The 26,373-nt window shown below is 52.9% G+C and overlaps 1 protein-coding gene across 4 annotated transcripts in view; it reads left to right on the forward strand.

Moving 5' to 3' along the window:
• Positions 1–26,373, forward strand: part of KIF21B (kinesin family member 21B) — an 80,702-nt gene that overhangs the window by 20,154 nt on the left and 34,175 nt on the right. For all 4 annotated transcript variants that reach the window (XM_054028353.1, XM_054028354.1, XM_054028351.1 and 1 more), the window contains exons 2-4: positions 20,360–20,582; positions 20,940–21,122; positions 25,247–25,396. In XM_054028353.1, the coding sequence (XP_053884328.1) occupies positions 20,360–20,582; positions 20,940–21,122; positions 25,247–25,396 (556 nt within the window). The remainder of the gene's footprint in view (positions 1–20,359; positions 20,583–20,939; positions 21,123–25,246; positions 25,397–26,373) is intronic.

Raw genomic sequence — 26,373 nt, forward strand, 5'->3', positions numbered from 1 at the left:
CCTTTTGCCAGGTGGCGCTTGTGTGTATTATGGTTTTTCAGAGTCCATGGCCGGAAGGGAGCAGTCTGACTCCCTGCATAGCGCACCCCCCACCATACACCCAACAGCAGATTGCTCAGAAAAAAACTCCCCTCTGGATTTAAAAATTGCTAGGGATGGAGAAGCCACCACAGCTCCAGGGCGGAAGGATGGCTCAGTGGATAGGGCACTCGCCAGAGACCCGGGTTTGATACCCTGACGTCCTGCCTGACCTTGAGCAAGCAAACCCCTTAGTGATTCTGGGGCTCCATTTGTCCAATGGAGATGGCAGCACTGCCCTATCTTGGGGGGGGGGGGGGGTTGGGGAAGGGAGGTGAGGATAAATACAATGAAGACTGGGAGGTGCTCAGATTCTGCTGAGGGGGGCCTTAGATGGACAGACGTGGCCCCTTTGTGCTGGGCACTGCACGCTTGCATAACAAAAAGCAGGGCCCTGCTCCAACGAGCTTGCTGTCAAAGTCACTGACTGATATAAGGCTTTCCAGCCCAAAGCCCGCGACCAGGGGGTGCTTTCGGTGAAACAGGACGGTGGCGGCGCTTGGTGGGATTCACCCAGAAGTGAAGCAGGCATTTGTGAAAGCCAAGACAGCGTGTCGTACACATGGCAGTCGCCTCGCCCAAACGGTGAAGTGCAGCTACTTCTGGGGTGGGAGGTAGCAGCTGTTTGACAATGCATAGGGACATGATGCTGGGTGACAAGGAGGGAATGATGGGTCCCACTGAAGCGCTTATCTGGCTGTATTCCTGCCCCTGCTCCTATGGCCCTTGCGGGAGTGTTTAAATCCCTTTTCTGCAATATATTTACAGTCAAATGAGCTGCTATTTCCCTACCCAATGCCCTACTCCATTGGAGTTCCCTTCCCTGGCAGCTGGGCAGGCTGGCCTCAGAGCCTCGTGCCCTGCAGTGCCCCTGTGGCTGTGGTTTAATATGACATGCTTCCTTCCTCCCTCTGGGGGCAGCCAAAGGGCTCTTGCAAACCTGCTGCCCCATCAAGCAAAGCATGTGTGCAGGGTGCTGTAGTCACTAAGGGGGTGAGACCCCAGAGCACGTAGCCTTGGCCTCGTATGTGGCTGAGAAGGCAGCTGGCTACAGGACTTTTGGTTCGACCTTGTTTCTCCTGTGGCCAGCCCAGCACCTTCTATTGACCAGCGAGGAAACACAGCCCAGAAAGGGTCAGGTCAGCCAGGGCACCGGGACGGAAGCCGGGGCTAGAACTGCAGCAGCTGGAGTTCTTAACATGGGCTCAAAGAAGTGGAGAGGGATTGGGATGATGCCCAGCTGCCGTCCCACACCACAGCGCTGCGAATGGGATGGGCAGGTTAGCATGGCAGCTGAGAACGGCAGCATGGCATGTAGCAAAGGCAATGGGGATAATGCGCTTCATTGTCCTGGCAGATTTCTGCATGAATCAGATTGGGGGGAGCGGGGTGTTAAAAAGCTGGCGGATACTTGCCCTACGGCTGGGGGTTCCTGCACATCAGCTGTAGTAAGATGTGTGGAACAGGCTCAGAATCCAGGAGGGCCTAATCTGGGGTAACATCAGGGGCTCAGCAGTGCAAATTGGACCAGGCTGCGACCAGCCAAATACCAGCCCCTAGCAGTGCACTCTGCTTCTTGCTAATGAAATACCTTGGCCGTGAGCTGTGTATATGAACCTCCAGTGCTGGGGGCTTTCACAGAACTACTGACCTGCAGCTCGGGGGTGGGGGCGGGGGCTTGCTCAAAGTGTATGTGGGTTGTTGATGTCTGCCTGTGGGTCTGCACTGGGGGGGGAATGTTAATGCTCTCAATGCAGATCAGCGCTCTCTCTCCGCTCCTCCCTCTCTGCTGGGAGTGACAGGCACTTGGACTGAGGGTAGTCTCTGCTGCGGCTGGGAACCAGGCTCCGGCCTAGGCAGACAGCCGTGCGCCAGCACACTAAAAACAGCAATGCTGCCGTTGCGACTCGGGCTCCGAACCCTCCCTGACCCCCTAGGCTGGAGAGTTTGTGCCGAAATGGCCACGCCGCTACTTTCAGCGTGATAGCACGAGTCTTATCCACCCACCTGGGCTGGGAGAGTCGCTCCTTCCCGGCAGCAGGGTAAATGTTCCCTGCCCCGATTGCCTGTCTCTTGCCTTGCTTGACTGGAATGGGAGTTTGTAACTTACAAGCTCGTTAGGGTCACTTCTTACATTGTCTCCTGTATCACAGCCACACGCGGCGTGAAATGCTGCTTAGACGGGAAGCTCTTTGGGGCCTGGACCATGTCTGTGTTGTTTGTCCAGCGCCTAGCACAGTGGGGTCCTAGACCGAGACTGGGGCTCAGAGGTGCTACTGTGATATAAATAGTAACACATTCTAATAGTGCGACTTGGCTTGCATGGGCACGAGAGGAGAATGCCATTTGCACTTGTATTGCATGGCTGGAAATGCCGATGTAGGGGGCGGAGCCGTGAGTGGAGTTTTTAATCTCTTATCCTGCTCACAACAGAGTGAGAGCTCTTCCCATCCCCTTGGGGGAAGAGTGGATGGGGGAGGTCAGCCCAGAAAATAGGGGAGCAGAGGGCACCCCCACCTTCTACTCGGTGAGACGCTCGGGCTCCGATGGCCCCAGCTCCCCCCTGTGCCTGCGGCTGAGCAGAGCTGGTTTGTTATGACAAATGGGCCCCTCTGGACCATCGTTGCTGGAGTCTCTGCACATCTCTATTTCATGGTAATATCCCCCGATGGCTTCCTTGCTCCATCCTGCATTGATTTATTCCGGGACAGCCAGTAGCCAGGAGCTGCTGTAACACCGACAGACCCCTGTTGTCAGCGAGTGGGATCGAACCTGGGACCTGTGGAGCTTAATGCATGAGCCTCTGCTGCATGAGCTAAAAGCTACATGGCCCCCACTAAGGCTGGAGCCGACTCATTAATCGCTAAGTGGGCTCGGTGCCACTACATGGGACAGAGCACCACACCCTGGAGGTGTGTGGGTTACACGGTGCCTTGAGATTCTGACCCACTGCTCTAATGACCCGTTCCCAGTGCTGGGGCAGGGTCTTGTTTCAACCCATGGGTGCAGTGGGGTCGACCCCGTCCATGGGTTCGGGTTCCAGGCCAGGATTCTGGGAGACCGCCAGGTCGGTCTGTGTCCGGTAGCCTCAATAAAGTATCCCGTGTGTATTCGTCTCCGCCCAGCCCTGCCCTCCTGCTCTGCTCTGGTGTCCCTGCGTGGAGCCTGGAGATGGGAACTAGCTCTCCAAGAGCCAGGCACTCTGAGAACTTGGGAAGCCTTCAAAGCTTCCCACTGTGAAAAAGCAAAAAATCCAGCAACCCCTTCTCCCACCCTTCCCGCCCCCGCGGGTGCTGCACTGCCTCTGTTCCCCCCCGTCTCTCCCCTCGGAATGGGACACTGAGTGGAATGCCGAGGCGCTGCAGGAGAGGGTGCTGGTGATCCAGTAGGAGGTGCTTTTCCCTCTGGATCTGCCTGGCACCCATCCCCCATCAGTCAGTAGTAGTAGTAATAGTGCCTACCTACCACCCCAGTCATGGACCTGGTCCCCATTGTGTAGGTCCTGGATAAACACTGACCAAAAGGCCCCCCAAGGAACTGACACTCATGTAATAAGCCACTCCAATTTTGGCAAGGACTTGAGATACTCCAAGCCCCTCTGGCTTATGCATGGGATAAGTCAGCCGGCCATGTGCCCACGGCCCATTTGAAAGCAGGGGTCAGGGAGGAGAAAGCCTTGGGCCTGTGGGACATGTATGGGGCTGGAAGGAAATAGGAGCAGGTGGCAGTGGAGTTCCTCTGCAGTGTCACTGGTATAACAGAGCATGGACCAGCCTCTGCTTTCGCACAAATATTTCAGGGGCTGGTAGGGATGGGGGCCCAGAATCTCCCTGGAGGGCAGCTCCGGATCAGAACTCCACCCGTCTCTGGGAGGGTAGAAATACCCAGTAGAGGCCAGAATTTGTGTTCAGCAGTGCCTAGGGACCAGGGCCCCATTGTGCTAGGGGCTGTACAAACACACAGTAAGAGACAAGCTGCCACTTGGCTGCAGGAGAGGTCTGAAACAGACAAGACAAGCCATCGGAGAGGAGCTGCAAAGGGCATGTCAGTGTGATTCTTTCTGCAGGGATGGGTTGCAGGGTGTGTGTGTGTGTGTGTGTGGAAATTTTTTTTTGTTTTTTGTTAAGCTCCTTTAGTGTGTGGCTCTAGACTCCAGTACAAATACGGACGGCCTTGGGTGCTGCTATTCGAGACTCCACTGAGGATCCCGACGGCAGAAGCCTATAGCTGGCCTGCCAGCCCCTCAGCCCTGCTTGAGGCTAGCTTAAAATACGATGGAGCACTGGCTGCTAATGTTTGCCCCTTGTATTCCTCTGCTGGGGTTTTGGTTGGGCCCTGAGGGTGGGGTTTCCCTTCTGCGGGGTCTTCTCTGGTTTAAAGCCTGTATGTTTGTTCCTTTCTGAAAACCAGTCTCCTGCCCGCCCAGAGCCTGCTGCAATGAAACACAGAGGGCAGGCGGCGTGGCTCAGCACAGATGTACCATGCCAGAGCTAATGAGCTGCACGTGTGGGCTGCCCAATGCCTGATTTAAAGGGCTTCCCTAAGCCTGGGGAAGCCCAGAGACAGGGATTATAGGGGCCAGGGAGCTATGCATTCTGGGACACGAGGCTCAAGAGAGGCAGAGGGGGCAGGCCCTGTGGCTCCTGAATGGCTGGAGAGGTTGTGGGGGAAGGAGAGGAGCAGTCCCCAGCCTCTGGGAGAAGTTAGGGTGTTTCCTGGTCTACTCCCCAGGGATGAGGGAAGGAATTGAACCAGGGTCTTGTGGAGGGCAGGGCAGGGAGTGCCCCCTGGAAGGATTGCTCCTGCTGGGCAAAGGCTGCATTGAGCTGGGTCCGTACAGGGTCCTGTGGCCAAACTGAACTTGTAGGGACTGCCATGTTGGAGACAACCCTGGTAACGTGGGGGGTGCCCCTTAGTGCACCAGTGCAGCCCCCTGCACAGGAACAAGAGAGGACCTGCTCTGGAGTGAGGGATCCCCCAGTCTGACCTGTGTAACCCAGGTCACAGGGCTCCCCTGCATTAATTCCTGGTGGAACTAGAGCAGGGCTTCAAGCAAACCACCCCGTCCTGATTTAACACTTGCCAGTGCTGGAGAATCCAGCCCTTGGGAGGTGGTTCCAAGGGTTAATGACCCTCCCTGTTTGCGTTTGTCTAGCATCAAGTTCCAGCAGCTGGATTTCATTAGACCATCCTCTGCTAGGCGGACGAGCCCGTTATCAGCCTTGGGTTCCCTGGGTAGGTGTTTGTAGACTGGGATCAAGTTGCCCTTTAACTCTTTGGTTAAATTAAACACGTTGAGCTCTCCCTTACCTGGCCCCCACCTCTGGGGTATCTGAGCCCCTCAAGCCATTCATGTATTTACTCTCTATATTCCCCCACCCCAGCAGGGCAGTGCTGTTACCCCAGAGCACAGATTGGGAAACTGAGGCACAAAATTGATTATGGGGTGTGCCCAAAGTCACACAAGAACTCTGCGGCATAGCCAGGAATTGAACCCAGATCTGCTGAGTCCCGGTTTTAGTGCCCTAGATGCTAGGCCATTCTGTCTGGTCGTAGGCTCTGCCTGATGCTGGAGGTCTTCCTAGAACCTCCACACAAAGCTCAAACGTCCAATCCCCGCTTCAGGCAGGCACGCTGAGGACCGAGTTAATGCCCTGCTGGGAGGTGACTAATGGTGTCTTTTAATCTGAGTCATAGGGGAGAGCGCTGGCTGATCAGGCCCGACAGTCCTGTGGGAGCCTCATTTGATTTTCTCCAGTTGCCTGAGCTGCCTTCTGGCTGCTGTAATTAAATGCTTCACTTTGGCTTGAATTTGGTCCAAACCAACCAGAGAGTCCCATGTACAGACAGCAAACTCTTCTTCCCCTCCCCTCCCCATGTACAGGGCCCAACCCAACCCACAAGCCAGTTACTCCCCCTTCTCCTTTCCCCCATGTGGGAACTTGGTCCCTTCCCTCCAGAGGACAAAGTGGTCCCAGTATCTCTCCCCAGCCCCACAGGGAAAGCCCCAGATCTGGAGCGGAGGTTTGGCTGAGCTGCTTGCTGCAGCAGGGGAAGAATGGCCAGTGGATGGGGGCTAGCCTGGGACTCTGGAGACCTGGTTCCAGTCCCCCCTCTGCCACAGACACTCCGTATGCCCTTGGGCAAGTCCCTCAGCCTTTCATAGCCGCTCTGGGCCTCACTTCACCTCAGTACAATGGGGTAATAGCAACGCCCTGGCAGTGTGTTTGATGGTCAGTGCACCCCAGTAATGGGGGCTGTGTAAGTACCTTGGAGAGAACCCATCTGAACATGTCCACCGATCCTCTTCCTCTCCCCGCCAAGGGAGGCTGGCAGCCCTCTCTTGCTGTAGTCAGAGGCTTAGTCCTCTGCTGGCAAGATGTTGCCGTGGTCAGAGCTACAGCCTGCACATCAGCCTGATTCTCCCCTCCTCACACCTTGTGCCACCATGTACCCTAAGGTGAAATGCTACCACTGTGCGGAGTGATCAAGGGCACATGGTAACATGAGGGAGGTGGAGATCAAGGCCTTTCACTGTGGTCTCTGGGTAGCAGCAGCTCTTCTGGGTGTGTCCCAAAGGAGCCGGTCTGTCTGGGCACTTGCACCTGCTCAACACTGTGGATGTGGAACTTGGCAGCAGACCTTGTGCCATGAGGGGGGGTCGCTCTGGATCGATCTTACCAGTGCCAGAACAAGAGGCCTCGTTCTCTTGCCGCTTGAGAGGCGATTCCATTCTCCTTGGAATCTCTGCATCCTTTCTGCAATGGACGAGGGACCAACGTGTGAAACAGAAACTGGGACAGGAGAATGGCAAAGCGGTGGTGAAAATGGGTCATGGCTATCGTGTTGCTGCAGTACGGTGCACTTACAATAGTAACAGCATATGGACCAAAGCGTTCGGGAGGTGATACTGGGTCCAGTCCTAGTCAATATTTTTAATTAGCGACCAGGAGAATATTAATCACACGGGTGGCCAATAAGTTTGACCTCAGCACTTATGCTGCCCTCCAACAGTGTCCGGGTGCCTGCTCAAATCAGGAGCGACCCCTACGCTGGGGAGGATGCATGGGCTGAGCAGCAGCACGGGGAGGCCGGCTGGAACAGAGGCCCCCGTAGCGTGGCTCAGATGCCCAATGAGAACGGAGGGGACTGGCTAGGCCGGCAGTCGCACCACATCGAAAGCTCAGGGGGATTGGAGCGGGTGACGGATTCAGTGTGAGTCATCCACGGGCGGCTGCTGCAGACATAGACAAGCGCAGCCTCTGCTGTCGACGAGGTGCCAGGAGCCGGAGCTGCAGCGGAGCAGATGTAGGTTACACGTTAGGCAGCGCTCTGCTCAGGCAGGGTCTGCTCTGCCCTTCCAAGCTAGAAAAACAGGCCGGGGCCTGTGGCTAGAACCAGGACTGGATTCCTCCAAGTTGCTTTGACCCTCTGGGCTGATCCAGAGAGGACACGAGTCTGGGACTGTTCGTTGTCTGTAGCTCGTACTTCTAGCTGTGGGCGTCCCTGGTGCATTGGCCAAGATGGACGTGTTCACGCTTGCGATCCTCACCCTGCCCACAGCCGAGCTACAACTGTGTTTGCCCTCCATGCATCTGATGAAGTGGGTTATAGCCCACAAAAGCTTTTGCCCAAATAAATTTGTTAGTCTCCAAGGTGCCACAAGGACTCTGCGTTGTTTTTGTTTGCCCTGTTGCTGCTCCATACCTGACCTCTGAGGTCTCTGCCAGGGGCAGATGGTGCTAACATAGCAGCAACACCCCATCCAAATTCCAGCGGGGCCAACATTAGCCATGTTTGAGTGGTACAGGGTAGAAACCCCCAAGGACTCTGAGCAGCCTGTCCACTTGGCTAGTCTAATCCCTTTGAAAAGTGGAGCTAGCTGGACTAAACAAGAAATCCCTCTGTCTGAGCCAGCTGCTGGCTGAGTGCACCAAAGAGACATTTCTATCCTCCCTAAACATATGGCTTCCTGCTCCACCATGTAGGGGATCTCCCCTCCTTCCCCCCCATCTTACGGCCGAATCTTCTGTCTTTCGAGGTAATCTTTGGCCTGGATACTGACTTGCGTTGAACAGAGGTTTTCTTGCCTCCAGACCATTGATTGTTCATCAATTGGGTGTTTTTGTGTGAAAACTCCCGTGTGTGTGTGTGTGTCTTGAGCCGCTAAGGGGAGAGTTCCCTGGTCAGGTGCATTGCAGCCCCGAGAGCTTGCATTGTTTTTATTTAATGATTCTGTCACTCTACCTGCCCTGCTGTCCAGTGCAGGATGACCCTTGGACCTCTACAGCCACATCCATACAGCAGCTGCTCTGGGCAACTGTGCAAACAGCATTAGCAGGCCCTAGCTTGAGCTACAGGTTACCAAGCTCCCGTGTGGACGTGTGACCAGACAGCATAGCAAACTCTAATGCTACTAGTGGGCACAGCTCGGTGGGTGTCTCGGAGGGTTTTGGGGTGAGATCTTAAAAACTGTCCGCTTTGCGTGGGTGATAAATAATTCTTCCCCCTGTGATAAATGGGGGGCGGGGGTAGCTCCCTTTTATGAACACCCAGCCACTTAGTTATAAAATCCCTCATAGTAGTTGTTCTCTACTTGCTTTACCTGTAAAGGGTGAAAAAGTCTCCCTGCATAGGTAAAAGGAAGGGAGTGGGCACCTGACCAAAAGAGCCAATGGGAGGGCTAGAACTTTTTAAAATTGGGGAAAACTTTCCCTTTGTCTGTCTCTGTTCTCCGGAGAGAGGGGACAGAGCAGAGACAGGGCTGGAGCTATGCTGTAAAAAGCTGTGGGCCAGGTATGGAAATCACTAGATCATACCTAGAAACTTACTTATTTGAAACCCCAGATATGTCAGTGGATCAGGAAATGTCTAGGAAGATGCAATCAGGTTTATCACTTTTTATTTCTTCATGGCTTGTGGACAGCTCTGTGCTAACTCCAGGTGCTTTTGTTTTGCTTGTAACCTTTAATCTGGACCTCAGGAGAGCTATCTTGATGCTTAATCATTGTAAAAGGCTTTTTGCGAGATTAAACAACAAAGTTCCAAATGTATTTTCTTTCTTGTTTGTTTTTTAATAAAATTTACCTTTTTTAAGAATAGAATTGGATTATTGTGTCCGAAGAGGTTTGTGCACATGTTGTTTAATTAGCTGGTGGAAACAGCTGATTTCCTTTGTTTTCTTTCTCCGCTCTTCCCTGAAGGGGGGTGACAGGGCTTGAGGGTACCCCACAGGAAGGAATTTCCAAGTGCGCCTTCCTGGGTTCCAGAAGAGGGGAGGGGGTTGCACTTGGGTGGTGGCAGCATCTACCCATCCAAGGTCAGAGAGAAGCTGTAACCTTGGGAGTTTAATACAAGCCTGGAGTGGCCAGTATTCCTTTTTAGAATCCTTGCGGGCCCCCACCTTCTGCACTTGACATGCCAGAGTGGGGAAACAGCCTTGACACCCCCCCATGTCACCTGCCTGGTGGGACACTTCTCATAAGAGCAGAGGGTTTGCCCAAGTGTCCAAGGTTGTGTTTTTTCTCTTCCCCCGTTCATGCTGCATGCAGTCTAATGGTGCCTCTGCCCCAGAAGTGGCTGCATTTCCATGTTGCTGTACACTTACCATGCTGGGGGTGGGGGAGAGGGAGGAGGAGGAGGCGGCAGTGGAGATTTAATTTAGTGCCAGATTTTCAAAACTGCTCAGCTCCCAGTGGGTGGTGGGGACTGTTGGGAGCTGAGATCTCTTGAAAGCTTAGGCCAGGTCTGTGCCGGGCTGTTCAAGTGTTAATTGGCAAAGTGCTGTGGGCAGAACGGAGTTTGATAGATGTGAAATATTCCCATAGAGAGAATTTAGCAATGGAAGGGGAAAGGTGACTGGACAGCACCCTTTCTAGAACTTCGGCAGATCATCTGGGTTTGTGCCCTGAGCTTCAGGGGACCCAAGTCCTAGGGTCTGAGTTGCGCAGACTTCATCTGCAATGATGCTGTGCGCGAACATGGCTTCAAAAGACTCGTATCAAATCAAACGCTTCTTAGTGGCTGCTGATCAGCTGTGTACGGTGGGAAAAGGGGACATACCCTTTTTTAAATGCTGGTTTCCTTCCCTGTCTGGTCCATGGTGCGGTTGGGTTATTGATTGACACCTGGAGTGCTAGGTGCCATACAGAACATTTGGGGAATGAACCCCTGATCTTCCAGACTATCCCATGGAGCCTGGGACCCGTCTGACGCGGTTCTGCGGAATCGTAGTATCTTTCTGGACTAGCTATTTCTCTGCAGTGGGTCGCTGAGGCCTCTTACTAGGAGGAAGAGAGGCGGGGGAAGGCTCCCTGAATCGCTCGCTGCTGGCGTGGGGACTGCGCACTCGCTCTTAGGCCAGTGCCCATTCAAGACTTTGGACGCCAGCCCAATTGGTTCCCCCTCTGTAAATGTTGGCTTATGGTGATGGAACTGAACAAGCCGGCCATTGTGCGTCTCCGGGCCACTGAAGAAATTGACCGGAGATTTTTATAAGTGTGTGTGCGTCAGTGTCAGTCAAAGCTTTTCACCCTTTCGGGTTCAGTGTCCCGCTCCCTCCTCCTCTCCCGGCAGATGCTTGGTTACCATGACAATCTTGCCATGGTGACAGCTGCTTTCACATCCTGCCAGCAAAGAAAGAAAAGACAGAGGCTCCCAGTCGGGGAGCCCCCTGTGCCGCCTCTCTTGCTTTATAAACTGCTCTGTGTCTCTTTCCTTGTCTAGTCTGGCTCCGGCGCAGCCCGGATGCAGGATAGGGGCTCCCTGGCACACAGTACCACTTTGCGAGGCAGCAGCCTCCTGGCTCTGGGGGCTGTCTGTCAGTCATTGGCCCAGCGAGAGCTCCCAGTTGGAAAGGGCACGATCTCTCGCCCTGCCCGTGTCTCTGTCTCTACCAGTGTGTCTGTCAGCCTGCAGCTCTCTGCCTTGTGTGTTCCTGGCTCTCTCAGCTGGCCTAAGCCTAGGTTTGCAAATAGACCAGCCCTGCAGGAAGGATCTGCAGCTCCGTCCGGCCATGTCAGTCAGCCCTGGTGCTCCAATGATCCTTGCTTGGACCAGATCTATTTGCTGCCTTCCCATCACCCGCGCCTCCAAACAGTTCAGCCAACTGGATGTGCCTTAGTGGGGCGGGGGACTCTTGTCCTCTCCTCTTCCCCCCAACCCCTCTTGCCACCCAGCTTTGGCATCCGTCACACCCCTACCTCTTCCCTCCGGAGGGTCAGGAAGGCTCCAGCTGGAGTGTCGTGCAGGACTGTTTGCTAACAGTGAATGCTGTGCGGTCCTTTGTGTCCATCTCCTTTCCCTCTCCCCCTCCCTGAACCCCTGACACCGGTGATCCCACAGTGAACAGGTCTGTCTATGGGCTTGTCAGCCAGTTTGACTGCACCCAGCCCCAAGAGTTGCTGTACTCTCAGAATGCATTGGCAGTGCCTCCTGGATGCTGTTGGTGTCATGTCTCTTGTGGGGCCATCAGCAGGAGGGAGCAGGTGCTGAGCCAGGGCTGGTCTCACACCCCACTCCTAATAGGGCTCTGGGATCTTTCAAGCCCCTTCTACCCTAGAAAAGTGGCTGACAGCTGTTGTGCCCCTGAAATAGAGACTGGAAGCGGCTCGTGTGGCTGGAACAAGCCCCATCCTGTGCTCCAGTGTAGAAGGTGCAACTGGCAGTAAAACCGTTCTCAGCACCAGTGCAGATGGGGCTCGGGTCCGATCCTTTCTGGGCAGTGCCTGCAGGAGGCTGCCTCCCCTCTGGCCCGATGGATGATTTCCCTGCCTGTGAAGCCCTGGTCTGTTTTAGGTGCCACTTTATGACCACTGGGTAACTCCCTAACTGCCAAAGGGGCTTAGGCATCTGGGCGGACAAGTGTGATGCTTGATGCATTTTGGAGCAGCCCCTGCAGTTACTGGAAGTCTTGGCTCTGACTCCTGTGGGGTTGGGAGCGAAGTCCCTGCCCCGCTTTGCTGTTTGGGCTGCATGGATTCTGACGGGACCTCTCCAACATCCGTAGCATCCTGCCACTCCTCAGCACAGCTTTAATAACCAAGAGGGAGCCGCATGGAGGCCTCACGCCACTCTGACCTCAATGGGCCAAATTCACCTCTGGTGTAACTTCGCTGCTTTCATTACGAACACTTTCCTCGCCTGGGGTCTCAGTGTGCTTTGCAAACACTGCTGGATCCAATTTCCTGGCTCTGTGTGAGGCTGGTCAGTGTGATTAGCCCCATTGAGCGGGTGGGGAAACTGAGGCATAGTGAGGTTGAGGCAAGGTCACATGATGGGTCAGTGGGATTACAACCCTGAGTGTTGATTTGTAAGGGTCTAGTCTTGTCCCTGGCTTTATTTTAATCTTCTGTGAACATAAATCTGCCGGGCCTTATCCTACCCACCTGAGGCATGACAGTAACTGACTAGAACGGCACCATCTGTCTGGCCTCATTAGTGCTGTAATACTGTAACCGTTAAACACATGATCAGGCAAGTTTGTTAGTTATACAGGCTAATCGGGTGGCTATTTCTGTCTCTAATTTGTTATTGGGAGCTCTCAAGAATGCAGCTGAGACAAGGCATGGAGCGAGCATTACAGGGGCTGTGCAAGGTGGACAAATCTGTGTGCTCTGCTAATCCTATTGGAGGTTTCTTCCATCTCTAATGTCAGTAGGTCTGGTCCTGTCCATCTGCCTGCTCCCCGGCCAGCACAGGTTTAGGAACTGGCATAGTCCAGTTTCCCATTTCCAATTGGGGGCAGCTCCAGCTGCTTCAGAGGAAGGTAGAAGTTGGAAATTAAGGAATAATCTGCCCACAGAAAGTTTCTTCCTGACCCTCATCGCTTAGAAGTTGGCTCATGCCCTGAAGCATGAGGATTTATAATTTTTTTTTTTAAAGAACCTTCTCAAATTATCACTATCTTTGTAAATATCCAGCCCTCTTTTGAGTCCAACTAAACTCTTGGCATCTGGGCTATGTGATAGCCTGTGGAACTCTTTACTATCTCTGTGCTGGGTAATAAAGGATTATTCTCTTCTTATATTCTTCATGACTTTTGTTCTGCATTTTCTGATGTTCAGTCTCGATTTTCTTTGCTCAGTTTTATCCCAGTGCTCCTAGCTCTCATGCCCTTGCCCCATCCTTCCCTGTCACACTGAACACATCCCCTGCCTCTTCATTTTACACCACCCTTCAGGTCTCCTTGGTTTAAAAGATCTCGGGTATGGGGTGCTGTGCTAAGTGCATTTGCCTGGTGAAGTTGTACAGCACCTGCCACTGTAAGGTTGTCACCCGTCCGGTTTTTGGCTTCTGTGTCTGGGTGCCATTTGACAAGCCCTGGTGGTTTTTTGTTTTTTAATCTGGGGAAGAGGCGGAGAAGGGGCGGGGCCTTGGGGAAGAGGCGGAGCAGGGGGCGGGGCCTCAGGGGTCTGGTTACCAGCCATTAGAAAGATGGCAACTCTGCAGTCACTATAGGGCCTCTATCCTGACTTGTACCTCTAGGCACTCCCAGAACTTCAGTGTTAGCTGACACCAGGCATTGGCCTGAGGCAGGATTCTGAGTGGTTGGGTTTCTAGGGTGACCAGATGTCCCGATTTTTATAGGGACAGTCCTGATTTTTGGGTCTTTTTCTTATATAGGCTCCTATTTTACTTACACACACACACACACACACACACACCCCACTGTCCCGATTTTTTACATTTGCTGTCTGGTCACCCTACGAGTATGTGGTGGGATCAGGTCTGAGGACTCAGCCAGGAATACCTTGCCTAGCTCAGACCCTCTGGCTCTGCTTATTGGTTTAAGCTTGAGCCCTGCAACACTGTGGGTCCTGTCTGCCTCCCTTAGCACAGAAGCAGAGCAGCGAACAGCAGGCATGGTGCCAGCTGTACGGGGTGGCATAGGGAAGCAGGGCAGGGGAGGGGAAGAGCAGGGTGCTACTGGGCATTAGGGTGAAAGCCAAAGCATTTAACAGTAGCTTCTTGTGACTCGGGAGAGATCTCAGGGGGGTGCAGCTGTCCATGCGAAGTTGCTGTCGGCCAGAACATTCAGAAGAGCTCGGCAGCCACAGCTGGGGCTAGCTATTCCTGCTGCTCCCACTGTGACACTTACAACCAGGCTTTCACGCAAGTTGTGCATGTTGGGTGCTGGTTGAAAGCTACCCATTCTTTTTGCAAGAAATATTTGAAAACATTTTACTACTCTCCCCCCCCGCACCCCCCAAGAAACAATGAAAATGTTGACCAAAAATAAGAACAGGAGTACTTGTGGCACCTTAGAGACTAACAAATTTATTAGAGCATAAGCTTTCGTGGACTACAGCCCACTTCTTCGGATGCATATAGAATGGAACATATAATGAGGAGATATATATACACACATACAGAGAGCATAAACAGGTGGGAGTTGTCTTACCAACTCTGAGAGGCCAATTAATTAAGAGAAAAAAAAAAAACTTTTGAAGTGATAATCAAGCTAGCCGAGTACAGACAGTGTGATAAGAAGTGTGAGAGTACTTACAAGGGGAGATAGTCAACGTTTGTAATGGCTCAGCCATTCCCAGTCCTTATTCAAACCGGAGTTGATTGTGTCTAGTTTGCATATCAATTCTAGCTCTGCAGTCTCTCTTTGGAGTCTGTTTTTGAAGTTTTTCTGTTGTAATATAGCCACCCGCAGGTCTGTCACTGAATGACCAGACAGGTTAAAGTGTTCTCCCACTGGTTTTTGAGTATTATGATTCCTGATGTCAGATTTGTGTCCATTAATTCTTTTGCGTAGAGACTGTCCGGTTTGGCCAATGTACATGGCAGAGGGGCATTGCTGGCACATGATGGCATATATCACATTGGTAGATGTGCAGGTGAACGAGCCCCTGATGGTATGGCTGATGTGATTAGGTCCTATGATGATGTCACTTGAATAGATATGTGGACAGAGTTGGCATCGGGGTTTGTTACAAGGATAGGTTCCTGGGTTAGTGGTTTTGTTCAGTGATGTGTGGTTGCTGGTGAGTATTTGCTTTAGGTTGGGGGGTTGTCTGTAAGCGAGGACAGGTCTGTCTCCCAAGATCTGTGAGAGTAAAGGATCATCTTTCAGGATAGGTTGTAGATCTCTGATGATGCGCTGGAGAGGTTTTAGTTGGGGGCTGAAGGTGACAGCTAGTGGTGTTCTGTTATTTTCTTTGTTGGGCCTGTCTTGTAGGAGGTGACTTCTGGGTACTCGCCTGGCTCTGTCAATCTGTTTTTTCACTTCAGCAGGTGGGTATTGTAGTTTTAAGAATGCTTGATAGAGATCTTGTAGGTGCTTGTCTCTATCCGAGGGATTGGAGCAAATGCGGTTATATCTTAGAGCTTGGCTGTAGACAATGGATCGTGTGGTGTGTCCTGGATGGAAGCTGGAGGCATGTAGGTAAGTGTAGCGGTCAGTAGGTTTCCGGTATAGGGTGGTATTGATGTGACCATCGCTTATTAGCACAGTAGTGTCCAGGAAATGGACCGCTTGTGTGGATTGATCTAGGCTGAGGTTGATGGTGGGATGGAAATTATTAAAATCATGGTGAAATTCCTCAAGGGCTTCTTTTCCATGGGTCCAGATGATGAAGATGTCATCAATGTAGCGCAAGTAGAGTAGGGGCGTTAGGGGACGAGAGCTAAGGAAGCGTTGTTCTAAGTCAGCCATAAAAATGTTGGCATATTGTGGGGCCATGCGGGTACCCATAGCAGTGCCGCTGACTTGAAGGTATATATTGTCCCCAAATGTGAAATAGTTGTGGGTGAGGACAAAATCACAAAGTTCAGCCACCAGGTTAGCTGTGACATTATCAGGGATACTGTTCCTGATAGCTTGTAGTCCATCTTTGTGTGGAATATTGGTGTAGAGGGCTTCTACGTCCATAGTGGCCAGGATGGTGTTTTCTGGAAGATCACCGATGGATTGTAGTTTCCTCAGGAAGTCAGTGGTGTCTCGAAGATAGCTGGGAGTGCTGGTAGCGTAGGGTCTTAGGACAGAGTCTACATAACCAGACAAGCCTGATGTTAGGGTGCCAATGCCTGAGATGATGGGGCGTCCAGGATATCCAGGTTTATGGATCTTGGGTAGCAAATAGAATACCCCTGGTCGGGGTTCTAGGCATGTGTCTGTACGGATTTGTTCCTGTGCTTTGTCAGGGAGTTTTTTTAGCAGATGGTGTAGTTTCTTTAGGTAATCCTCAGTGGGATCAGAGGATAATGGCCTGTAGAATGTGGTGTTAGAGAGCTGTCTAGCAGCCTCCTGGTCATATTCCAATTTATTCATGATGACGACAGCACCTCCTTTGTCAGCCTTTTTGATTATGATGTCAGGGTTGTTTCTGAGGCTGTTGTAAGACAACTCCCACCTGTTTATGCTCTCTGTATGTGTGTATATATATCTCCTCATTATATGTTCCATTCTATATGCATCCGAAGAAGTGGGCTGTAGTCCACGAAAGCTTATGCTCTAATAAATTTGTTAGTCTCTAAGGTGCCACAAGTACTCCTGTTCTTCTTTTTGCGGATACAGACTAACACGGCTGTTACTCTGAAACTTGACCAAAAATGTTTCTCTCTCACACACACACACACACACACACACACACACACACACACACACACACACACACACACACACAGCCCCTCCACCCCCATCATTTTTGTCAAAAAGCCTTTTTTTGTTGTTTTTGGTCCAAGGGGACAGGGAAGGAAACGTCTTTGGGGAGAAGGAACCCGAGCGGCCCCAGTGCTGAGCCCTTCTGAAAATCTGAACCTTGCTGTGGTCACTGAGCTCTGTCTGGAAATTCTGGCCCAAAGGGCCCAGTTGAGCCTTCTGCTGTTTGTAGGCTTTAAACAAAGTGCCAGCCTGGGAACCCTGGAGAAAAGCCCCCACTTAGTGAGACTCTTGTGCTGGCATAATCTGATACCCTTTCCCATCCTTCAGTGATACACAAACTATCCACAGAGGATTCTTTCCCAGGTGTCTGGCTCGTGGGTCTTGCCCACATGCTCAGGGTCTACCTGCTCACCAGATTTGGGTCTAGAGGGAATTTTCCCCGGGTCAGATTGGCAGAGACCCTGGGAGGTTTTTGCCTTCCTCTGGAGCCTGGGGCACTTGCAGGTTTAAACTAGTGTAAATAGTGGATTCTCTGACCTGAAGTCTTTAAACCATGATTTGAGGACTTCAGTAACTCAGCCAGTGGTTAGGGTCTATTACAGGAGTGGGTGGGGTTTTGCGGCCTGCGATGTGCGGGAGGCCAGGTGAGATGATCAAGATGGCCCCTTCTGGCCTTAAAGTCTGAGGCTACATCTTCACTACGGGGGGGGGGGGGGGGGGTGGGTCGATTTAAGATATGCAAATTCAGCTACGCAAATAGCGTAGCTGAATTCGACGTATCGCAGCCGACTTACCCCGCTGTAAGGACGGCGGCAAAATCGACCTCTGCGGCTTCCCGTCGACGGCGCTTACTCCCACCTCCGCTGGTGGAGTAAGAGTGTCGATTCGGGGATCGATTACGCGATAAATCGATCCCCAAGAGGTCGATTTCTACCCGCCGATTCAGGCGGGTAGTGTAGACCCAGCCTGAGTCTATAACACCTAGCGCTTACACAGTGTCTTTCATCCAGAGATTTCAAAGAGATTTACAAAGGTATTTGATATCATTATCCCTGCTTTACAGATGGGGAAACTGAGGCACAGAGTGGCCATGCAGGATTTGCTTCACCTATGGCTAAAGTACATTAAACAGTAGCTGAGGATAATATCGGACACTATTTGATAAGCCCCACTTAGTGAGAGGGTGGTGGTATTAATCATGTGGTCCATTCTATTGGCTTCCATGGCTTTAAAGGAATTAATATAAGTATTTATAAAACAGCCAATGAGGGAAGTTTTGTCAACAAGTCTCCAAAAAGAGTTTTTATCAGGGTATTTGGTGTCATGTTTTTTCTCCCTGATTATTCCCAGGCAAGCCAACTTCAGAGCTGCCAGGCCGATCCCCTGAAAATAGGAGACTTTAAAATCTCAGCAAAAGCAGCTGTTTTGCCAAGCAAAGCTGCAGGTCATTTTGTTAGCAGTACGTTTCTCTTTGATTCCCGTGTAACAGCAGAATTTTAGGTGTGTGTGTAAAATTACGACCAATTGATCTGATTTGGGTTGTGCGGATGCTGGGGTGGCGCTGATGGCTTGTGAGCTACAGAGGTCAGACTGGCTCATGGTCTCTTCTGGCCTTCAGCGCTCTGATTTAGAAGGTAATCGAGAACTTGAGAGTGAGTACTGAAAAGACCCTTAGCAGAGCTCTTCCCTTCCTGGCTCAGATTGGGTCATCTCTGGCTTCCCCGGTCTCGCTCGTGTGGGGTTTGTTTTGTCTCTTTCCCTTGTCTGTTTTGATTAGCAATATTCGGATTACCCCGGGGTTTATTTTTAATGACTCTTTTTGGGCAAAAATGTTTAAGCCTCGAATTTGTACGATGGGAAACTGCGTCAAGGGAGCTTTTAATGATGTGGATTGAACATGTGCACTGCAGTAGTCTATCTGACAAAGGAACAATGAGTTATTCAGGCTGGGAGCTGACATCAGATGAATTCAGGCTGGACATAAAGCACAGGTTTGTGTTTTATTTCTACAGTGAGGGTAAGTAGACACCAGAACCACTTACCCAGGGCTGTGGTGAATACTCCATCCCTTGAAACTTTGAAATCAAGAATGTGCATCTCCAGTACATCTGCTTTAGCTCACCCACATGTCATGGGATTGATTCCGAAGTTACTGGGGAAAGCCTGTGTTATGCCGGAGATGAGACTGTCTGATCAGAATGGTCCCTCTAGGAATTTATAAGGAACATTTTAAATGAGTGAGCATGCATTCTTCTAGATCCCTGAATTGGGTGTGCAGTCTGGGGCTGTGCGCAGATGTGGGGGCTACGTACCTATGCCTTGCAGATTGAGGAGCTGCATGTCTAAACCAGGTGTCACCTGTCCTAGTAGTTTGTACGTGCCCAGGTCATCCAAACCCGTATTCTAGTTAGGACTCTCGGATGCACCCACTGCTATAAATTAGCAGCTGGAACCCCTATGTCTCTAATGGGGTGAGGGGTTGCAAGCAGTAAAGGAGTGGGAGAGAGCTCTGGAAGGAGAAATAATCCACCCGAGGGCCCAAGTTGCCCTGGGAACAGTCTTTAGGGAGCACCCAGCATCTTCTGACCTGACCCACTTATTGTGCAAATGAAAATGGGAGCTGGTCAACACAAACTTGCAATAGCAGCCACGGATTTGGGGTGCCTCTGCTTCTGGGGGGCCCAGCCTGAGACACAGTGGGCCTTGATTTTTTTTTTCCAGAAGGTTTGAGCACAAGGAAATCCAGCTGACGTCAGTGGGAGCTGCGGGACAGTCAGTACCTCTGGGAATTGGGCCCCAATTGTCTCAAAATGGGCTCCCCAGAAAGAGAAGCCTCCAGAATCAGAGGCCAGTGCTGAAAACATGGGTCTTGCTCTTTCTAGCAGAATGTGAGGAGGAGGAGGGAGAAAGGCATCTGACTAGGCCAGGGAGCCATTAATAAATAGGAAAGGTGCTTCTAAGACTTCTGTTAGCCTTGGGCAGGGCGTCTGTTTCCTTGTGCTCGTCATCTGTCAGCAGCCACCTGTGGTCTCTTGTCTCACAATTGATCATCAGCTCTTTGGGCAGGGACCCTCTTCTTGTTCTGTGTTTGTACAGCGCCTGGCCCCAGGGGGTCATGATCCATAACTTGGGCTCCTATGAGCTACTGCAAGACCAATAATCATAAGGAACTATTTTTGTAATAGCAGAAGGATATTTTCCATAAACCTTCCCCCACAATTTACTGTCCCTCATATACCGGTGTGTGTACATTGGGGCCCACCAATATCACTTGCTACGGGCCAAGCAACCATCACATGAGAATTGCTGTCAGTAGCTACTGACTGGGGGGATTTGAACCAGCAACATTGAGGTGACAGTAACACCTCGGTCCCTACCCTTTGTGTGGTCTCTAAGTATCTCACTGCATTAGTCTCAAGAGTCAGAGGGCCACCCTGACCAAATTCCAGCTGCCTTTCTAAAGCCTGCATCCCGCAGGTTCACCTGGGTGTGGTATTCCTGTTCCAGACTGTTACTTTGTGTGGTAAAGCAGCTGTTGCCAGGTTGCAGCCCAGAGGTGGCTGCATTTCACTGGTGGGCAAGGTGGTCCCCCTTGCTGCAGGGATGCAGGGTGCTCTGGGAGAAGTAAGATTGTTGTGTCCTCAGTTGTCTGTCTTCTCCCGCTGGCAGGATCCGTCCCCAGCTGTCAAAGGAGAAGATTGAGGGATGCCACATCTGCACTTCAGTGACGCCTGGGGAGCCCCAGGTGCTGCTGGGAAAGGACAAGGCGTTCACCTATGACTTTGTGTTCGACCTGGACACGTGGCAGGAGCGGATCTACACCACCTGCGTCAGCAAACTCATCGAGGGCTGCTTTGAAGGCTACAATGCCACTGTGCTGGCGTATGGCCAGGTACCGGTGTCCCCATCCTGTGTCTCGGCAGTAAACCTGGGCTGTTGCACTGAAGCCAGGCTCGGCTGTTAGTAGTTGTGGGCTATCTGGCCGCACCAGCAAAGCCATGCGGGAAGGTGCTTGGCTGGGCCTGCAGGTCGGAGTTGAGGCTCGTTGGTGTGGTGCAGGGGAAGAGGCCCAGTGCTGGAATATAGGGGGGGCTGTGGGTTGGGATTTTGGGGCATCAACAGAGCTGTTGGGGAATAGTCAGGGAGGGGTGGGGGCAGGTTGGGTTTGGCAGCCCAGGGCTGGAGCTGCAGGGGGCTGCTCTTAGGCTGATGCGCCCTGGGGCTAAGTGCCCGTCCTGTGCCCTTTCAGACCGGCGCTGGGAAGACGTACACCATGGGCACTGGCTTTGACACAAACATCTCGGAGGAGGAGCACGGGATCATCCCGCGGGCCATCTCCCACCTCTTCAGCGGCATCGAGCAGCGCAAGCGGGCAGCGCAGGAGCGTGGCACAGCCGTGCCAGAGTTTAAAGTCAGCGCCCAGTTCCTGGAGGTGGGTGTGAGCGAGGGGGGAGCAAGCTAGGGCCCTGGAACACGAGGAGCTGCCATTCCCGCACCCCGGAACAGGGTATGGGTGGGGGTGTCTGTCCCAGCGACCGCAAGCCACAGCTACTCATGCACTGCTTCAGGGGGGCACGTGCTGTGGGCCCTACGTAAAATGGTGCTGACTGTTTATGTTCTGGCTTCTCTGGGAGGCAGTGGTGCTGGTTATCTGTGCCCCCTCTGTGTCTGGGAGCTGGAGGGCTGGCTCCACTGCAGTCCGTGTACTCTGCATCCACTTGTTTGCATCCAGATTTGGGCCAAAGTCCAGTTGCTGTACAAAGGATGTAGGTTTTCCCAGCCTTCCCCAGCTGAGCAGGAATTCTCAAGCGCCTTCCACCCCATCTATTGCTTCAGGCTTTCTCATCACCTTGAAAGTAACGTACTGGCCCTTCCCACCTCTTTGCCCTGTTTCTCAGTCTCCAGAGCCTGCTTTTAGCATGTTCCTATCATTACCCAAACCTTTCTTATTGCACCTTTCATCTAGAACGATCCCATCATGCCTTGCAGACTGTGTACTTTGTGATTGCTTCAGCTCTTACCCACATGCAGCTAGTTCTGGGTGGAATGTGAAAAAACCAAATGCAGCTTCCATCAGCAGTTCAGGACAGGAATGGGTTTAGAATGACTTATCCGGGCGAATGCAGGAAGGCTGTATATAGCTAGCCCCACTGTTCTGACAAAGTTTCTATTTTGGTAATGCCCCAAACACATGCGGAAAAGCCAGGAGCTTTTCAAAGGGTTGGCTTTGCATTTTACTTTCAGATCATGTTGATAGAGAAACGTGTGCTGTGGTATAATCGATCCAGACTATGCCATCCTTGTGTTTAGTGACTAGAGCTGGGTGAGAGGGATTTTTGTGAAATCACGGAAAACCACCATGACACTATTTTGCCAAATCACTTTTGCGTAATTTCATGGAATCCTGAAACTTGAGCTTTTTTTTAGAATATATTCCACTCGATATGCATCCGAAGAAGTGGGCTGTAGCCCACGAAAGCTTATGCTCTAATAAATTTGTTGTCTCTAAAGTGCCACAAGTACTCCTGTTCTTTTTTTAGAATGTGTAAAATCTCAAGTGATCTGAAAACTAGTCCCACTTCAACATAGAAATGCCTCCCCTGTTGGAAAAGTGTAGAGGACAAAGCATCTGCTGTAAGGCTATATAGCCTAGAAAGGACTGAAAGACTGGAAGCAGGGAGGTCCTGAGTCTAATCCCACTGCTGACACAGTGCCCTCAATGATCCTTGTATATCTATCCCTTCAGAGCAGTATTTTCTTGGGCTTCACAACACCTTGATGAATTAGATAAATACCAATGGTCCATTTTACAATGGAGGTACAGATAGTGACTGGCCAAAGATCAGGCAAGCCTAGGTCCGAACCAGAAGTGGATTGCACATCTCCAGATGATCAGGCCCAAACCACTAGAGCACAGAGTTCCCCCTGGAAAGTCTCTGAGCTCCATTTTCTCCATCTGGGCAAAGAGTTGAGACCAGTATGACTTCAGACCCCTATGCCTGGCTGGGTAAGTTACCCCAATAGGAAACCTTCCCGGCTTCCATGACGCCCTCCTCATCTCTTCTGCCCCAGATCTGAAGCAGCCGGAAGCGTGACCGTGTTCCCAAGGATCTCTAGCCTTGGCAGGGCTTTGGCTCTTCCCTGAGTGCCTGTGAGCTGGCACGGAAGCAGGACACGGGAGGACTTCCTGCTCATTGGCACCTCCTTTGAAATCCCTTTGTCGGGGCGAGGCTATTCTGAGTGGTGGTTAACCCTGCTTCTCGTTCAGTACGGCGGGGAGTGCCCCTCCGCCAGCAGTGTTGTGTGACTGCCCAGCCCCGGGCGTGAGCTATAGGATCAGACACAAGTGCTGCAGTGAACCCTGTGAGATCCCGTCTCCCCCTCCTATAACATCTTCCCCAGAGCCAGCCAGTCCTGCTTGTGAATGCCACAGGGTGCTGGGACTCCCACCGCGTAAGTCGCCAAAGGAGATCTCGCTGTTGTCGAAACCTCCTGCTATTCAGCCTACGTTTCCCTTTGCTCGATCCCTTTCCTCCCCGCGACACCCACTTTGGGAACGCCCTGTTAGAGTTTATGGGCTTGGGTAACTCCAGTGACTTCAATGAAGCTATGTCTGAGGATCTGGCCCCACTGCACTGGCATGTGGAGAGTTTGTGCAAACTTGGCCATCGCCGTGGCTGCCCCGGGGTGCCTGGTGGACCCTTTACGTGGACTGAACCATCCCACCTAGGCTAAGATGAGCTACATCTGAAAACCCTTCTCCTTGGCCTTGCTGCAGCTCTGTAGGTTCAGCACCAGAAGCCGTCCAGTCTGAAGGCCGGGCTGGCAGATGCTAGCTTCTCGGCTATTGAGAAGCTTTGACAAAGCCCAGAGGCTGCTGGGGTGACAGCAGAGACTCCAGCACTGAAGGGTTAATGACACTGGCAGTGCTGGAGCCGGGGGCTGCCTGCTGAGTTTATTGTGTCCTGTCTGTTTTCCGGTCAGGATATTTTTGCCTGTTAAATAGTTTCAGAAACTTAGATGTCTGGGCTTCTGGAGCCTCCAGTCCCAGCATGAGGCAGGAGTTTCCTCCAGACAAACCCCTCTGGTCTATTTCAGAGTCGCCCGTTGGTATTCCCCCGGCAGGCTGTGCCCAGCCTTGCTCGCTCCAGGCGATCCGCAGAATTACAGTGACCGCGAAGGCCCTAGTGTAAGCAGAGCTCAGGCTTTACTGTTGCATCATCGAGACCCAGCTGGTATCTAGCGCTTTGCCTCAGGAGAGCTCAAGGTGCTTTACGAAGGAAGATCAGTATCATGATCCCATTTTACAGATGGGCAAACTGAGGCACTGAGAGGGGGAGTCACTCACCCAGCAGGCCAGTGGCAGAGCTGGGAACAGACCAGAACCCAGGTCTCTGGAGTCCTAGGCCCGTGCTCTAGCCACTAGGCCACACTGCCCGCTCCTGTGCAGCTGCAGCCAGCCAGCCAGCAGGAGATGGCCAGGATAGATAAGGCCTTCTTTAGCTGCCTGCTTGGCTGTTTTGCCAGAACATCACTACGCATGCAGGGACCGGCTCAGCTGGCCTATAGCGCCTGTCGTCTCCACGCTGAACACCCACGCTCCCTGCAAACCCAGCAGGGCAGCGCAGTCCTCCTCCCTCTGAGCCCACCCGTTCTCCTGCCCTGTAGTGACTGGGATGGGCTCAATGCACCTGCCCTTCTGTTCTTGCCCCTTCCCCCGACTAGCCACCGGCACTAAATCCATTTCTCCTCCTCCACCGCCTTCTGCTCAGTGCTCGCCCCTTCCATGCTGCACCCGCTCCCGGCAGGGGAGCAGTAGCTGGGCTGGCGATACACGGCTTGCTTGCAAAGCTAATCCAGGGCAAGGTGCAGAATTGGCTCTGGCTTCCCTGCCTTTGGGGACCTCCCGGCTCGGAGCCCTAATTAGCCCCTTTGACCTGCCCCAGTGGAGAATCTGTCAGTGACGACATCCCCCCACCCCCCTGGGCCAGGACTGACTTGCTGGGCTCTGGATAATTACCCTGCTCGGACCCTAGTCCCAGATAACTAGGGGGACAGCAGGGTCCCCAGACGTACGGACAGTGCTGGATGACTGACGGCCATGGCGATGGGGGGGAACGCCAGGTGCGGTGAGCTGGCTCCTCGGCCTCCTGTCTGCTCTCTGAGAGCTTTTAAGGAGAGAGCAAGGCCTAGTGGGCATGGCCCGGAGCTAGGATGCCTGGGTTCTTTCTATTCCTGGTTCTGCCACTGGTTTGGCGCATGGCCTTGGGGAACTCACTGCTCCAGTCTGTGCCCTTAGCTAGGGATCATTGGGACAGCACGCTGGCACTGTGCTGCTCTGCGTGTGCTGGGTAGGGGAGGCCTTGAGGAGGGGGGGACCCAGGAGGCATATGGGGGAGGTTGGGTTACCTGAAGTGAGCCAGGAGGTCCCAGGGTCTGAGCACGGCCCCTGTGCACCCCGCAGTGGCGGGAGGTAAGTTGTGAAGCCCCGTGCCAGGCTCTGCAGCAAGCCTCATGCCGCCCAGTAACCCGCTGCCCTGTCTCCCTCCCCCACAGCTCTACAACGAGGAGATCCTGGACCTGTTCGACAGTGCCCGAGACCCTGACTCCCGCCACCGCAAGTCCAACATCAAAATCCATGAGGATGCCAGCGGCAGCATCTACACCACAGGCGTCACCTCCCGCCTCATCAGCTCCCAGGATGAGGTGGGCGACGCCCGGGACCTGGCTGCTGCGGGGGGGTCGGCTGCTCTGGATCGCCGGAGAGCGGGCAGGGGCAGAATGGAGGGGCCGGGTGCTGTGAGGGGCAGAGCCCCCAGTGACAACAAGGGGAGTCGGGCGCTAGCGTGCCCCAGCCCCAGGGCAGAAGCTCTCCTAGCCAGCTCTCCGAGGCTCTGGCTGCTGCTGCCCTGGGACAGACACACTCAGGGTGTGGCATTGACATGTGCCCGGCTGATGCGCCCCTGGGCACTGCACCAGGATGCCGAGCGCTTTAGATTTTCCTGTGGCGGCTTCGCGGTACAACTGTGCCCCTGGTCCCAAAGCTGGTCTGGAGTTGCGGAGGGGGATGGACTGTGAATGGATTTTCCCTCCCTCCCCCACCCCCAAACTGCTCTACTAACCCCCCCCCCCCGAAGGAGAATTGTCCCCCTGCTGATCCCAGCCTTCTCCTCTTGCCCACATTCAGCAGCCCCCCTTGCAGCAAGAAGGGAGCCCAGCTTGGACAGAGTTAACTGTCTCCTGGCAAGTCTACAGAGGGGAGGGATAGCTCAGTGGTTTGAGCATTGGCCTGCTAAACCCAGGGTTGTGAGTTCAATCCTTGAGGGAGTCATTTAGGAAACTGGGGTAAAAATCTTTCAGGGGATTGGTCCTGCTTTGAGCAGGGGCTTGGACTAGACCTCCTGAGGTCCCTTCCAACCCTGATATTCTATTATTCACTCCCCACCCCTTCAATCTGTGTGCTTGGATCCTTCCTTCTCTCCAGGCCCCCGCTTCTGCACTCTGTGCCATGTGGTGCAGGGCCTAGCGAGAGCCATCCCACTGGCATCCTCAGTGCCCATGTGCTCATCCCCTGCTACCCGAGGGCAGGTGTCTGGGCTCTATGCCCAGCCCTCCCATGCCCCCTTGTGTCGTTGGCACGTGGTATCTGTCTCCCATGGGAGCAGCATCCTGGGGCGAAGGGG

Source organism: Malaclemys terrapin, chromosome 4 (genome assembly GCF_027887155.1).
Source record: "Malaclemys terrapin pileata isolate rMalTer1 chromosome 4, rMalTer1.hap1, whole genome shotgun sequence".
NCBI lineage: Eukaryota > Metazoa > Chordata > Testudines > Emydidae > Malaclemys > Malaclemys terrapin.